Consider the following 17,138-nt stretch of genomic DNA (forward strand, 5'->3'; position numbering starts at 1 on the left):
CATGAAATCTAATTCCGTCACAACTTGAATTGGACACACACAGATCGTTCCAAGCTATGAGCAAAAATTAAAATTTGCTTAATTAAAAGCTTAATAGTTGTTAATTAAAAGCGTAATTAAGTAGTATTCAATATTCATTAGTGTTCTAATTCAAAGCCGTGTTGTATTCCAATACAGCTCACACAGTGAACGGAATTCAAACACGTGGATGACGGCATTACGTATCAGTAGAATTTGAAGCGTGGACGGAATACGCCTCACCACGTGCCGAATATTGCCACACACAGTGTCGGAATATAGGGATTTGGTAGGTTTGCATTCTAAAGGCTTTTAAATAAATATGGCTACATTTTGTGACGTTTCATCGTTGCTGGCGCGTAGTACGGTGTTTTGAGAGTCACATAAAGCAAACAGAACTTGAGTAACGCATACGGTTATTTTTTTATAGTTTTTCATTTCTCGATGCCTCCTTAATGTGTCGGAATATACCGCATTTACCCTAGGCAGTAAGTTTCTTCAGTCTGAATCAGTCATTTTCCATTTGGTAATTTAATGAAAATACTAGTCATTAATTAATAGGGAGATAACCTTTAGATCAGGCATGGAATAAATCTACTTGGTGAGCTGTGACTGGATTATTCAAGCCGTGGTTTTACGTATTTGCCAGCTGTGAATTCATTTCTCCTCACCGTTAATTCCATATCTTGGCCATGAAGAGCTTCACAAATAGATGCAGCTTCATGCACAGCGCTAATTGGTTGAAGTCTCAAAGAAGTCAGTCCAGTGATGTGGCATTATCTGTATTGAAAACTGCCTGCAGCTTGTCCAAAGCAAAAGCTTATTGGATTTCCTATGAAATTAATTTAGAAAAAATACTGGTAATTGTATTAATTGCATTAATAAATAAAATACTTTAAAAAAACTTTTTTAAAAAACCACGTTTTTCTTGTGAACTAAAAAGTAGAAAATAAATTATGGTTCGCCCCAAAAAAACGTATGTCGGGCAGATTTATGATTAAAGCGAAAAGCACACAACACTTAAATTTTGGAAATTTGATGATGAACATACAGCACGACCCACTTTTTTTGGGGGCAAACCATAATTTATTTTCTACTTTTTAGTCCACAAGAAAAACATGGTTTTTTTAAAAAGTTTTTTTTTTAAGTATTTTATTTTCTACTTTTTAGTCCACAAGAAAAATGATTAAGACTTGATTAAGTATGACTTGACGTACGTATCGATGATACTCCTGCAGCTTGTCCAAAGCAAAAGCTTATCAATGGATTTCCTATGAAATTAACTTAGAAAAAAATACTGGTAACTGTACTAATTGCATTAATAAAAAAACACCAATATAACTTATAAACATAGTATCACTCTGCTCATCTATATGTTTGAAATCAATTATAGGAGATCCATAAATGCAACAGGAAGAACGTTGGGAACTGTGCCTTTGGCAACCTGACAAACTAGCGCCGCTGCAGCTGGCGCCCGGAAGGCAGTGCTCCAAGTGGTCCAATAGTTCCAATAAGAGAGAGGCTTCTCCTCTTAACACCTCTCCAACAACTGCTAATATATAGGAGCACAAATAGGACCTCTTGCATAACTATGCTGCTGTGCATCACTCATGCTCATATGTTTTAATATCTGTTTCCTTTGCAGAATTTGTGGAAAAAATTTCCTCTTAATTTTTTCATTTGGTTTAGGCTTTTAACATATTCAAAATGGAGGATGAATTTGTAGCACGAAATTGGGAGGGAGCAACCGATTCTGTCTCAATGGTGAGTTAATAATGTAAGGTAATACAGGTACTTTGGTAGGTATTTCACTTCAATTATCTTCCATTTCCAAACAAAATAGGTAAGCTATAATTGGGATAACTACATCATGAATTACCCATTTGTGGGCAAGCATTGCAATATGCAGCAAAAATCAAATTTTTCAATCTATTACAAAAAATTAAACTATTTTGAGATGTACCAGTATGTATCCATAAGGATTTACTAAAATTCTGCATATTGATGGAGTAAATGCAATTAAAAAATTCATTAAATGCAGTTACTAGGCAAAAAATATATAATTTAAATTTGAAGATGGACGAATAATTATCCAACATCAATTTATTACTAGGTATTTCATCCAATTGACTTGAATAAATGAATGGATATTGCCACGTCTGCCTTTTAAAAGATGCAGAAAGAGCATCAATTTCATATTTGGTCAAAACTCTCACTTAAATGCTCACATTTTTATTCTGGGCATGGTAGGAGATGATGCGATGTCTAGAATGAAGATCAGATTATTGGTAATTGGCGGAGGCATATAAATGTAACAGCAAACAAAGTGGAGGCTGTTGTGTATATTTTTATGAGAAGATTTTGAGTTAACAAATATAGTAACTTGCTTGCTAAAGGGTTAAAAGGAGCTGTAGATATGCACATATTTATAGGTATAATCATATATCCTGTTGCCATTATTGTCAAATGCAGCTTATTCAAGTTTTTTAGTTTCACCATGGATAGCAAAGTACATATGAGAATTTTCTGTATTCTTATCTGTGTTTGGCCTGCTCTGTGAAAGCTTTAATTAATCAAGCAAATGTATTTGCATTTTTGTGAATGGAAGTACATACATAGTAGGTACTGTAATTGAATTAATTTAGACCCCATAAACATAATTTAGTTCTTTGATTCTGTTTATATATTTTCAAAATAGGTAATATTTCTTTCACTACCTGTTTTTTACCATATTATGACAGTAATCACTTTTTTTAGAAAGACAATTTGTAATAGTTATTATGTTCATAATATAAGTTTAAAATAATAATGAAATGCATATTTATGAAAACATTCATTGAAATTAAGTTTTCAGCAAATGTTTCTTGGAATTTTCACTGTGTGTGTGTGTGTAGGGACCTCATTTGATGAACTAAGACATTAAACTTGTCATCTTTGCGCATTAATTCTTTCCATTAATATAATTCTTCATGAGCAGATGATGGACATTGGTGAGGGAGGTGAAGATGTGGCACCATTGGAGGTGCAGCAGAACTGCCTTGAGCAATTTGCCACCACAGACTTCATAATGGAACCCGGCATTTTTTCTACTTTGAAGAGGTAACACGGATGCTATTGTGTTTATTTTGGCTTTTCCTGCAATTCCCGTATGAATTTTGTTCTAATTTATTAAATTTTTCTGTAGCTGTGACAAGTCTGAAGTTGATTTGTATGCCTGATATTTTATAAATTGAAGGTGTCATTGAGCAATAACTGTGCATACCCAATGCATTGCTTGCCATGCTAGTTTTTATTCAATTTATTATGCAAATTATTATATTTTTATTTTTACTTGCAGATACTTTCAAGCTGGAGGTAACCCGGAACAAGTCATTGAAATGTTGTCAGAAAATTATCAGGCCATGGCACAAATGGCAAACCTCATGGCAGAGTGGCTTATTTTAGCAGGTTAGTCTTGTGCAAACTTCATGCTTCACAAAGCTTTATTATGTTTGGATTTTTGCCAATAAACTACTTAGGTACTTCCTTTGGTTCCCAAAATCTATTTTTTGGGATTCTTCTAAATGGTTAGGTAATAAGCGGCCTAAGTCTTCAGTAGTAATTGACACTTCAAAAACAAGGAAAACGGTGTGCTCAAATTTAATTCATCATTTAAATTTAATTTATTTCTAAATTCACTCCAAAAGCTTTTAATAATAGGAGTTGAATGTTTGCTATCAGCCAATTTCTTGCTTCAGCAATTTTATTCTTTCTAACTCTCTTGTGCATTAAAATGACAAGAATTTGCTCACTAGGTATGCTTGAAATTAATAATTATGTGTTTAATCTTTATGTTCTAGGAGCAAGCATCAATGAAGTACAAGCCATGGTCGAAAATCATCTTAAAAGTGTCATTCTTAAAACGTTTGATCCCAAAAAGGCAGATACAATCTTCAACGAAGAGGGAGATGTAAGTATTTACTCGATTTATTTAGTACATTCAATTAGTGAATAATTTTTTACCAGGATTCAAATTCAATTCTATAATAAACAGATTATCCACCTCAAATATAAAATATGTCATATAAATAAAATTTTCATGCATAACTTTCTGCGATCTAACCTCTAGTTGCCTTGCCTTCCATATAGCAGTGACACCAGGGAATGTATCTTTTGACAGAGTTGAAAATTATAAACATTATTGGCCCGCCTTTTTATTATTGAAATTCTGTTGTCATTAGTTTAAATCATGGATTATTTCCATCAATGTTTTTTGTCAGTAAGTATATTTTATCTGTTCAGTGTTCCTGCCGCTCCTGTTTCATCTTGTTCAGTGTTCCTGCCGCTCCTGTTTCATCTTGTTCAGTGTTTCAGCCGCTCCCGTTTCATCATGTTCAGTGTTCCCGCCGCTCCTGTTTCATCATGTTCAGTGTTTCAGTTTTCCCGCCGCTCCTGTTTCATCATGTTCATTGTTCAGTGTTCCCGCCGCTCCTGTTTCATCATGTTTCTCATCAACTTTTCTCAGGCGCCGTCTTGGCTGACAGACCTGATCGAGCACAGCACGTGGCGGTCTGTGGTCTACAAGCTGGCCGAGGAGTTCCCTGACTGCCTTATGCTCAACTTTACTATTAAGGTGACGAGAACGTAGGCCAATGCTTTCTCATAGTCGTGGACATTGCGATCTGTTTGTTTGGTACAATTATTCCTGGTGAAATTTCATGCTGTAAGAATATTATAAAGTGCTCAAGATTTCGAAATTTGCTCAAGAAATATTCACATTTTATCATATTTCTTGTCACTCTTTTTAAATTACATGAAATTTATATAATTATCAATATTTTCATATAATTGTAGCTACTATCATCATATTTTTATTGGACATAAATCATTAATATCTTATCTCCTGTTTTAACTTTTGTACATCCAGCTCATCTCGGATGCTGGATTCCAAGGAGAAATCAGAAGCATATCGACGGCAGCTCAGCAGATCGAAGTTTTCTCTAGAATTCTGAAGACTTCAACCACAGCGTACCTGCAGGCAACAGACAGCGCCCGCAGCACAACTGTCAGAGAATTTGCTGTGCGTTCAATTGGTCTTTTTTACTATTCTTAGTGACTCCAGTACTTTAACAATGGTTGGGAATAAGTCCAGTTCGTATCAGTCTATCACGACCATGTTTCTAAACTTTGTTGACATGCGTTATAATGTTTTTAGAAGCATGGATTTAGTTGCATCTCTGTGAATCATGTCCTGAAAGAATTGCTATTAGCTTCTTGTGATTTTTATTATTTTCATATTGTATGAAAATATGAAGAAGCTTCCAACCATGCCGTCCGTATTTATACGTATTCAATACGTCATATTTTTAACCCAAATTACCATGCATCCTCATTGCTTTGTGCGTTGAGCAGAAGATGGTGTGTCACGGCCAACACACTTACCTGTACGCGCAAGTAATGCTGCAGATCTTAGCTCAGGAGCCCAAAGGAGGATCTAATGTCAAGAGACTACAACAAGAAATAACTAAATACGCCGTCGGCAGGTTAATAAATAATAATAACACACACAACCCAGGTTAATAATCCATCAGATTCAACGTGTATCTTTATGTTCGTCTTGACCATTTATGCTTCTCTTGTTCTATTTACTTGCTGCTTACATTCAATCGTCATCTCCAGTCTTCTGAATAACTTTATTCATGATCACGTTGTTTGTACCTCTTGCTGCTATACGTAATGGTTATGTAAGTTAAAGCCTCGTGTGTTGCCTTGCAGCGGGTACAACGTGACGCCCATCCAGCTGGCTCTGTGTGGTGCCAACACCTGCCCTCGCGCCGCCATGGCGCTGGTGCCGATGCTCACTCGCAACGCCCTCAACCCTGCAGACATCACCCTCCTCTACAAGCTCTACTCCGCCCCTGACGCGCCGCCACCTGACTTTCTTAGAATACCGCAGTTCTTGGGTGAATATTTTATTTTATTTCTTTATGAACAGGCCTTGGTAGAGGCCTCAACCATCCGACGAGTTCAAGTTCAAGAATACTTGCGAGACTTCTTTAGGATACCGCAGTTTCGCAGTTCTTGGGTGAATACTTGCGAGACTTCTTTAGGATACCGCAGTTCTTGGGTGAACACTCGCGAGACTTCTTTAGGATACCGCAGTTCTTGAGTGAATACTCGCGAGACTTCTTTAGGATACCGCAGTTCTTGGGTGAATACTTGCGAGACTTCTTTAGGATACCGCAGTTCTTGGGTGAATACTTGCGAGACTTCTTTAGGATACCGCAGTTCTTGAGTGAACACTCGCGAGACTTCTTTAGGATACCGCAGTTCTTGGGTGAACACTCGCGAGACTTCTTTAGGATACCGCAGTTCTTGGGTGAATACTTGCGAGACTTCTTTGGGATACCGCAGTTCTTGGGTGAATACTTGCGAGACTTCTTTAGGATACCGCAGTTCTTGGGTGAACACTCGCGAGACTTCTTTAGGATACCGCAGTTCTTGGGTGAATACTTGCGAGACTTCTTTGGGATACCGCAGTTCTTGGGTGAATACTTGCGAGACTTCTTTAGGATACCGCAGTTCTTGGGTGAATACTCATGAGACTTCCTCAGAATACCGCAGTTCCTGAGTAAATACTCACGCCCTGTGACTTAGGTAACTGCATTAATTCAGCGAATACCCGCGGCCCTTTATTCCCTTTGAGTAAAGCAACTTTTGGGTAAATATTGCCGATTAATTAATTACCAGTAACACCTCAAATCAAAGTTGACTCATAATTTCAATTCAGCTGCTGGTTTACTTATTTCCAATAATTGGCTTTCATTTTCATTTTTGAACCTTTTAAAAATATGTAATTTCAATGATTTTTGTACAAATGATGTTTTAATATTTTTTCATTGTTGTTTACTTAGAACTCAAGAAGTTAATTGTTGTTTGCCAGAGCTGCTGATCGACGCCCTCTTCAAGCCAGGTAGCAAAGTAAACCCTGAGCACAAACTCAAGTATTTCTTCCTCCTCGCGTACGCCGCCAGCGTCTACGAGACGCCCAAGAAAGGCAAGAAACCCGGCCAGGTGAGCTCCTTCTCGCGTGCGAGGCAGTTTTGATTTTTTTTCATTAAAAATTTAATTTTTAGTTGGTGTAAGTGTGAGATTTTGGTAAATTTTCGAATACTTGTGCATGTTTTTGCTCGCAAACTTGCATCATTTCTGACTAAATAAGCCGTAAATGCCAAATTAAATTCTACTATATCGCTTATTACCATTGTATTTTATGTGCTTTTGTTTTATGTTTGTCCGAAAAGATTATTGAACATTGCCTTCAGATATGCAATGACCTTGTGAGGAACACGTCAGCTTGCCTCTTCCAATTACTTGCCTCTTCCAATTGCTTGCTTACTAATACGTATTTACCTACTTCAGGTTTGTAAAGATGACTTGAAACAAACTCAGCAGGCCATCGAAAAAGTACACAGCATTTGCCTGGGAGGTCGCAATGCCATGGAGCTCATAGCTGAAATACAGACATTATATTCATGCATACGGTGAGTTTAACTTTGATCTTTTGCACTTGTACTTGTTAAACTTTCTTCTGATGAAATGAAATTACACAAATAATGTATTTTGACCGAGTTTTCAATGAACAGCTTGTACGTTGAAAATGTCCATGTTTTTATTTAATCGACATTTTTTTACACACTTTTTCTTATCAATCCTTTATTTGTCTCTAGATTCCCTGTTGTGAGCGTGGGCGTGGTGAGGTGGGTGGAGTGTGTGGTCAAAGAGCCCACCTTCTTCAAGCTGTGCACAGAAGCCGTGCCCACACAGCTTGCTCTCCTCGACGAAGTGGTCACTCTACACCCACTCCTGCACACGCCCATCCTACAGCTCCTCATCGAACTTTTCGAGTCTGAACAAAATGACCTCGAAATATTAGTTCAGGTATGGCGAATTGATTGCTTATCAAAGTATTAACAAACTCGTAGAAACGTTAAACGTGACGATTTATCTGAGGAAATAATGGCTAACCGAGTTTAGTGTTTCATATAGAAATAATGTTGATGCTTTGTTGTATTTGCTGATGTCTGTTTCTTCTCGGCCGTCAAATTTAATTGTATTTGCTGCTGTTAATTATAAATAGTTGCGGGAGAATTGTTTACCTTTGATTCACACACAACGCGTGCATTTATATTTGCGATCTGTATAATGACGTCAATATTGCGTGCAGTTGGAGGTGCGCAAGATGTTGCTGGACCGCATGGTGCACCTGCTGAGCCGTGGCTGTGTCATCCCTGTCATGAGTTACATCAAGAGCTGCACAGACAAAGACGACACCGACATCTCCCTCATCAGATACTTCGTCCGAGAGGTTCACACCAGCTATCTACTTACTGGATTCTCCATTTTTTCATTCAAATTATTTGGCTCATTGCATTTTATGTACAGTCAAAAGGAAGAGCCTAGTGACAGTAGGCAGTTCACCAATAATTTCAAAACGCATATCACTGCTGCCAATGTTACATCTAGGTACAGGCTCTTCCACTGACAGGGAGAATACAAATTGATTAAAACAGTCTTGAATGTCTCTTGCGCAGGTACGTACTGTAATTTATAGTCAATCATTTAGGTTCTTTTTATGAGATAATATTTTTTTCTAGAAAAATTTTTTCTTATTCGTTTTGTATTTTTTCACTGTCTCAAGGTGCTGGAGATCGTGGCGGCTCCCTATTCTTTAGACTTCATAAAGCTATTCCTGCCGCTCGTAGAGAACGACGACATCACAGGAACTATTCGCTCCAGCGACAACGATCTCGTCTCGCAGTTCATTGGTAAGATCTGTTGCTCTTGATTATATTTATTACATTATTTTGCATTCTAGATTATTTTGCAGTTTTTTCCGGAAGGTTTTTGCAGGTGTTGCCATTTTCAATCGTTATGATTAATTGATACGTGACCCTAAAGTGAACAATGAATTTTGTAATCGTTTTCAAACAAAGGTTTAACTTCACAAGTAGTGGATGATATGATCTGCTTGGATTTGGTTGTTATGATCATGATTCCCCAAAAAAGGTATCTGAAATATATGACGTTTGGTTATTGAAAGAAAAGTGCATTATCCCACGAGTTGAAACACTCCATTGTAGATCATCCAATATCATGTATGCGTGCAAATAAAAAGAATTTTCTGCTATAAATGTTGTTAACTACTTGTAGGTTTTTGGTCTCTGTTATGACTTACCTTGAATAATAATTGGCGAGCCTTTCACCGATTTATTTTGTCTCGATGTGAAGATTGGAAAGCCTCTTGCCAACGCTCCTTTTGTTATTCTATGCATTTCGTTTCGACAGGTCAGTGCCAGAGTCACTTCCTCGTGGGGTCCTGAAATGCTCCTGCAACGAGCATCAAGGTACAAATTACAGCATCTACGACCCTTCTCATCACATCAAACTCAGGGCCACTAATGCGTCAGCATCTACGTCCCTCACATCAAACTCACGGCCACTAATACGTCAATATCTACGTCCCTCACATCAAACTCACGGCTACTAATACGTCAGCATCTACGTCCCTCACATCAAACTTACGGCCACTAATACGTCAGTATCTACGTCCCTCACATCAAACACACGGCCACTAATACGTCAGTATCTACGTCCCTCACACCAAACTCACGGCCACTAATACGTCAGCATCTACGTCCCTCACATCAAACTCTGCTCTACCAAATAAGTTCAGCCTCATCTATTCCCCGCCAGCCTCACCATGAATCTTACATCTCATGTACATGCGATTATCAGCTTTGTACATCGCTGCTTCACAAATCTTTCGTTGATCTGCATTATCTGTTACAAATAATTTTTTGTGCAACGTTATTTTTAAGTTTCCTTGGAATTCTGTACTTGTATGTGATGTACAATATCCAATAACTGATAAACATTCTTATATAGTAAATATATATTTAATTCTCAGCTTCCTAAATTTTTCCCTGCAAATTTCCAGCTTTTTAAAAAAATTTAATGAAGAAAATTCCTTGGCTAAAATGCCATACTTCGTATCTAAGACCTAGCGTTGGCTTTTTAGAAAGTATTTCCAGTAAATGAATATAATAGCAGAAAAGCCCGGCGCTATCTCGGATCGATAATGCCTGCAATTTTAGAATCAAGAAATCTCCGATTCTGAAAATAATGATCCCAAAGTACGCTAACTGAAAAAATTACCATTTCATTGTCAGATTTAACTTTGGAATTGGGAAGTTCCTTTTCATCAATTTAAAAATTTGAAGTATTTGCTTTGCGTGCTCTAAATTAACTGGATATGCACTAATTTGTAAATAAAATGTCAACTTTTGATCCAGTTGTTTTCCTCCCAAGCTTTGCAATGTCTAAACATTCTAACATCGAGAATATATGTTCAGGTCGCGGGGCTTTCATAACTACAAAAGTGGTTAAGAGTTCTTAACTTCATCCGCCAATAACTGAAGGCTTGTTAAAGTGAGCGTCTGCCCCAAAAAAGATCTGGGATATCAACAGACGGATCGATTCAAAATTTGGTACATGTATGTAACACGGAATTCTGGTTTTCTTTTTGCTCCTGTGAATTTTTCGAAAAAATTAAAGAAAACGTGAAATTCCTAGAAAACGGCCAAAAAAGGGGTACTGTAGAAATCTATCTCCTCCTAGGATTTTCAAGCTACAACATCGAGACACAAATCATTCGATGCGTAAAGACCATATCTATAACTGGAGGAAAGTGTTTTTTGAATTTCTCATTTTTGTGAGTGTGGGGGCATTTTTTCCGAAATGTTTCGAAATTTTCCAATTTCACCCCCGCCCGCCCCCCTTTTTGCAAAATAAAATCCGAACTATAACGAAATTTCTTAACTTCATCCGCCAATAACTGAAGGCTTGTTAAGGGGAGCGTCTGCCCCAAAAAAGATCTGCGATATCAACAGACGGATCGATTCAAAATTTGGTACACGTATGTAACACGGAATTCTGATTTTCTTTTTGCTCCTGTGAATTTTTCGAAAAAATGAAAGAAAACGTGAAATTCCTAGAAAACGGCCAAAAAAGGGGTACTGTAGAAATCTATCTCCTAGGATTTTCAAGCTACAACATCGAGACACAGATCATTCGATGCGTAAAGACCATATCTACAACTGGAGGAAAGGGTTTTTTGAATTTCTCATTTTTGTGAGTGTGGGGGCATTTTTTCCGAAATGTTTCAAAATTTTCCAATTTTACCCCCGCCCGCCCCCCTTTTTGCAAAATAAAATCCGAACTATAACGAAATTGGAAAAAAGCCTCCCTCCAGTTGTAGATATTTTATTTGCAAATCGAACGGTATATGTCTCATTGATGTAGCTTCAAAACTCTAGGAGGAGATAGGTCTGCAGTGACAATAAGTTAACTTTTCAGTAGGGCCCGAAAAAGTCGCGCGCGCCTCGAAAAAGACATTCAAGGGTGCAAGGTTGCAAGACTAGACGATATTTGAGCTCAATTTCTGTCAAGGATGGTGTGAACGACGGCACGAGAACCATCCCATACGACTGCAGACGGATAACTTAAGCACAGCGTGTTCAGACTAGCTATTTAAGTATGCTACTGGTAATTTCGGCCTATACTGTATTTAATGTTGAAGAACTCCACCACCCCTAACCCTTTCGTGCTTTGTCGTAAACGCATAAATCAACGTACAGAGATGGTTTTGGTACCGTTAGATGCGTCAGAATGTAAGCTTAAAGATGAGTATAAAAACCAAAAAAAGTAAAAATTTTCGATTTTGTGGCAGACGCTCCCCTTAAGCTGAACCAACCAATCATAGACGAGAAATCGACCGCTACGTGCACTTGAAAATTTTTGATATTACAGCCCCCGGTAATATCTGTCCAGGTACGACATATCGTGGCTACGCGTCCGAGCCCCCGACCTATTTACTTCGCCAGGCTACAAAACGTGCAAATTTTAAAATCTAAATATTATATACTAAAAATGTTTTTTATATACTTGTATTTGTCAAAATTAGATATTCGTTTGCGGTTGGGCACCTTGAACAGTTCAGAGTACCAAGATTGGCGCAGAGAGGTGCGGGTTCGATCCCAGCTCTGTGCGCCAGTTTCTGGTCAGAATCGGCGAAGAGGCCGGGCGGTTACACCGCAGAATTGTAGTAGTGAGTTCGAGACCGCAACAAGCTGTGAATGTTCTGCAATGTTAAGAATCAGTGACAGGCCTAAGGCCTACTAAACGGTGAAACCGCTATTTTCTTTTTCTTTAAATATATATACAGAGGCTACTCGCGTGCGCATCCACGGAATTTATCGTAACGGTATATTACCTGTGCCTTAAATATTGTTTAGTGCTGGAATCATGAGGGATTGCGAAACGACAAAAGGCATGGATCAAAAATTGAAATTCGATTCTAACATTGCCGTAAAATATCCAAATTTAAGTTTTATAATTATTAAAGATGACAGGATTCGGCAGGACGGGATTCTCAAATCACAGGAAATATCGCTCTTGTGCAACGCAAACTTGAAAAATGTCGAGTTAATGTCATAAAATAACGAAAGAACTTCGGAAATGCTATAAAATTTTTCTGGAAACATATAGAACGAAGTTTGGATAAGTCTCGAATAAATGTCTGACAAATCTCCTCGAATGCCAGTAGTCGAAATAAGAGGATTTTTCGAATCTCTATCATTTTCCATCTATGCATGGTAGCGCCGAGTTTACCATCTAGTATCTGAATATATTTCTCAATCTCATGGTTCAACGCTTCTGAGCGTGTTGTATTCATTTCAAATTTAAAACGTTTCTACCGCGATTATCTACAGTAATTTTTGGTCAAATTAATCGTCGGTGTGTATGAGTTTGAGTAACATATTCAACCTAATAAATTATTATCTTCACTCGCTTGACTGCATCAACTGCCGCTACATGATCGTTACCGTCTTACCGAAGCTTAAACTGAGATAAAATGTTATTATTATTTAGAATCAATTTTTGAAGACGAAAATTGTTTGTGAAGCTAACATTGATCGGCTTATGCATTAGCTTATGCGTTTGCGCTACATACTAACTTATTTCCCAATGAAGCCGTGATCTTTGGTGAAGATGGACCCTATTTCAACGGCCATGGATAAGCGGATGTAGTAATATAAAATTTTACCATGCTTTTTGTTTTGCCATGGCGAAACTATCCAACCACTACAACAAAACCCACGTGCGCGTTTGTTGAAGTTCCTCTTGTCTTGTGAATCACAGAAGCCAGTACCGCGTAGGATGCTTCCCCCCATGGTTGAATTAATATGTATTAATTCAACCATGCTTCCCCCTACGGTATTGGCCAGTAAGGTATCACAGTCAGCACCGCCCCGCGGGAGATACGTGACGATACGATGAATATATTCCCAAGAATGAGCAGATTTCTGAAAGTGAGTTTTTTACTTGGATGTGATGTGAATGAGATGAGTCGCGGGTGATAACACTCTCTGCTAGTCTTAGTCGATTTTCAGTGTAAACGTATGATTGGACGTGTCTCTGACATTTTTTGGTGGGTCCTCTCAGGCGAGTCATCGGAAGTCCAATTAAAGTGGCGTTACTGAAGGCACTGTCCATGAGCACTCGTTACACAGCTCAAGGTATCTAACTGCGAATCTCGAATGTGGGGTTAGGCAGCGTTACTTTCAGGCGAGTGACCAAGATTGCTCAGGCGAGAGCTAAGCATGAGAGCTAAGAGTGTGCGGAAAATGATGCGTTTCGAGATTGTGTATAGACAGACATACTGGTATAGAGGGGTCGATTCTAACGCAAGTGTTGTTATTCGGGCATTTAAAATCCTTGGTGGTTTGTTCCATCACGAATTGCAATAGTCGATGCTTTTACCAGTCGCTATAAACAATAATTTTATTCAATGAATTTTGCTGTATTAGAATTAAATTACAAAGATTGCAGGCTAATCTGAAACGCACCAACATTCTATACGTGTTACAAAGTGAGAAAACGTGTAGGCAGAAAATCGATTGATGCCTCTTGCCTCCTACGACGGAACTTGTTTAGATTAAAAAGTGAATATTTTGCTTTGATCGCTAGCCACGCGAGGGATGGAAAGCTCGGCTACACCTCCTCCTCGACCGACTTACCAGCATCGATCACCATCATGACCCCCTAAAAAAAAACACTTTTTCGTTGTATGCTGCCACATATACGTTGTTACTACTTAGCTTACTGCCGGAACCTTGACGTAAAACATTAGTCCCTCGCTAATCATACTTGTTTTTTTTTTTCCGCGATATACTTGAATGTGTATTACCTTATTACAATCATCAGATCATATCGGAACTAGAGTTCTGTTGTTTTAAAAATTTTCATTATTTGTTTTTAATTATGAGATCGAAGATGTTCAGGGTTGATCGGAAAAGATTAATTAATTCGAAACGAGTTTTAAATTAATATCGACTCAACATGATATTTATGATACAGACTTCATCCGGTGAAATTGTTGATGTGCACGCTCAGTTGATGCCCTGAAAAAGCCGATGAGGTTTCTTTTTATTGCATTCTGACTGCAACTTTCTGCTCAATGTTGAAGTTAAAATCACTGATCATCACAAATGTCAAATGTAGAAAAAAAATTAAATCTGGTCGTGTTGGCGAAACACGGGGTAATGATTCTACGAGTATAATGGAAATGAATGCAGAGCAAACTTGAGCACTATACCTTCGTTGCGTTAGAGAAGAAACAATAGTCCAATTTTTCGTGTATCTGGTAGAGGGTACCTTGCCAATTAATGTAATTGACACTCTTAAAAACACTCCAACAAAGGTATAATGAGCTAAAGCGCCCTCACTGGAGCGTTTAATCCTCACTAAAACGGCTGACGCCTTTCGAAAGACTATATAATTTCTTCGGTTTTATCACTTTTATGCAAGCAATCAGATCAATGAATATGTAGAATGTGGGTCAGAGCATTTGGCTTTTCGAATTTTGTGACCAAAATCGATGCTCAGAGAATGGTAACTGTGAGATTATTTGAGTCAGAGACTTCAACCATTATCGGACAGTCAGACTGCGTTATTTTACAACGTTATAATCGTACCCAGTGTAGGTACAGTCGTACGTATGCTGTTCGACAAGGGTTATCCTTTTATTACCTTTCAGCCGTTATCCATTTTTACTTGAGGAGGATGTCTCAATAAACATCAGGTAGAAAAGTTGAAAAAAGGAACGTGCCTTGCTGTTAAGCATATATCCACACATTCGCCGATTTAGGGGCCACGCAACGTTTCTGCTAAATATCAATTTTACTGCTAGTGCTTCATACTGGCAGTCCAGTCTTTCCTGGATGAGCAACTTCCAAGCCATCGGTGATATGACCTGCTCGCAAAATACGGTTCAAATACGCGTCTCAATCTCTTGAATTCCACATGCATTGAAGATTCTGAAAAATTAACGTACGCTAAGAACCGAACTTCTGGCAATTGCACATTCGAATAGGACCAAAACCACCGCCCTGTGAACTGCCCCGGCTTTAGGACGCCAAAAGTTACTCCGACACTACTTGCGTGAAGAGGCGTTCTACAGACATAATTCTTTCAGATGTTGATATATGAGGGTTAATTATCTCACAAGTTTTATTGGAAGTTACTAACAAACCTAGATAACGTGATCAGTTTCTTGGCCTGCTTATTTCAAGCAAGGGCTCGAACAACCCACATACTTACGTCACTCCATTCAAAATTTCCTCCTCTGCATTGAATTTTTCCAATTTCTCATTAAATTTCAAAAGAGTGATTTACATTTCCTATGCATTCATATGAAATTCAGAGCATGCCTATTCCCTCGTCGTATATTGGCTGGAGCGTGCATTCCCGAGGGTAAGTATTCAATAACAACCTCGCAGGTATATAAGGTTGGTCAGCGGATGGTTTCTCCACCACTCGTAGACTTACCTTCATCGAGAGACCATCATACCAGGTGCCTTGCATACAACTTACTTTGGGAAGTCTTTTGTAAGGTGTAAGTCTTTTCGTAAGCAGCGAGTAGGGAGATGGAAACTTGCAAAAACGAAACTTGTAAAAATTTGGTCGAAATCGGGAAGGTGGAAGAGTGGTTACGAAACGGCGAACAAAGTCTATCAAGTATAATCGAAAAAGCTCTCGCCAGTGCATATATTTCATATTACGAAGTAAAAATAATTCGTCTGATTGCACTAATGATTGATAACTTTTTGCTTATATAGATGTATATCAATCGGTGGTATAACATAGAATTGCAAATTTATAGAATTAATAACGTAAAACTTAGCCAGCAAGGTCTTGAGCATGGAGAATTTTGAAAGAGCTCTAAAAGTCTGACGCATGAGCAGTCGAAATAAAATACAATCAAATGGTGTAAAGTTTGATTGCGCAGCAAATATGCTACAAAATCCAAGTCTTTTTGTATACGATCTATGCACAACAAGTTTAGTCATGGAAGTAGCGTATTAGCTTTCAGACAGATATAGTAGATGAGTGTCCATAAATACTTTGTATGTTAGAATAAAACTATGCCATTGAACACGCAACTCAATGCTCCAATTTTGTTGTGCTGAAGCGCCGGGCCACCTCGCCGATTTGACCTGAACTGTAGCAGGTAGCTGGGATCGAACGCACAACTCTCTGCTCCAGTCTTGGTGCCCACAGGCCACAGTCGCTCTTAATCAGGAAATATTTGGGGTTAGTTATATAATAATATCTTACCTAAGATCTTTGCCGTGGCTAAGACGTAAAATATTTTCCTTTTTTATAGATTTCATCAAGATGCCGGCAATTTCAATTTGGAAGATGAGGACCTTGTTTGCAGCGACGCTGCTGGTCGTGGTGTATTCAATAACAACCTCGCAGGTATATAAGGTTGATCAGCGGCTTGTTTCTGCACCACTCGTCGACTTACCTTCAGCGATAAACCATCATACCAGGTGCCTTGCATATAATTTACTTGGGAAATCTTTTTTAAGGTGTAAATATTTTATTGTAAGGTGCAATTTTTTTGTAAGCAGCGAGTAGGGGGATCGAAACTTGCAAAACGAAACTTGTGAAAATTCTGGTCGAAATGAGGAAGGTGGCTGGGTGGTTAAGAAGCGGCGAACTAAATCTATCGA

The 17,138-nt window shown here is 38.3% G+C and overlaps 1 protein-coding gene across 1 annotated transcript; it reads left to right on the plus strand.

Annotated features, from left to right (window-relative positions):
• The first annotated feature begins 1,662 nt into the window (after positions 1–1,662).
• LOC108681499 (negative elongation factor D) lies at positions 1,663–10,347 on the plus strand. Its single transcript, XM_018170534.1, has 14 exons — positions 1,663–1,782; positions 2,996–3,117; positions 3,356–3,465; positions 3,858–3,967; positions 4,523–4,630; positions 4,925–5,077; positions 5,410–5,540; positions 5,773–5,960; positions 6,941–7,071; positions 7,420–7,541; positions 7,728–7,938; positions 8,225–8,365; positions 8,699–8,825; positions 9,346–10,347. Exons 1-14 carry the CDS (start codon positions 1,726–1,728, stop codon positions 9,378–9,380), a joined length of 1,746 nt encoding a protein of 581 aa, XP_018026023.1. The 5' UTR covers positions 1,663–1,725; the 3' UTR covers positions 9,381–10,347.
• Positions 10,348–17,138: the final 6,791 nt, after the last annotated feature.

The sequence above is a fragment of the Hyalella azteca genome, unplaced genomic scaffold, assembly GCF_000764305.2.
Source record: "Hyalella azteca isolate HAZT.00-mixed unplaced genomic scaffold, Hazt_2.0.2 contig9625, whole genome shotgun sequence".
Lineage (NCBI taxonomy): Eukaryota > Metazoa > Arthropoda > Malacostraca > Amphipoda > Hyalellidae > Hyalella > Hyalella azteca.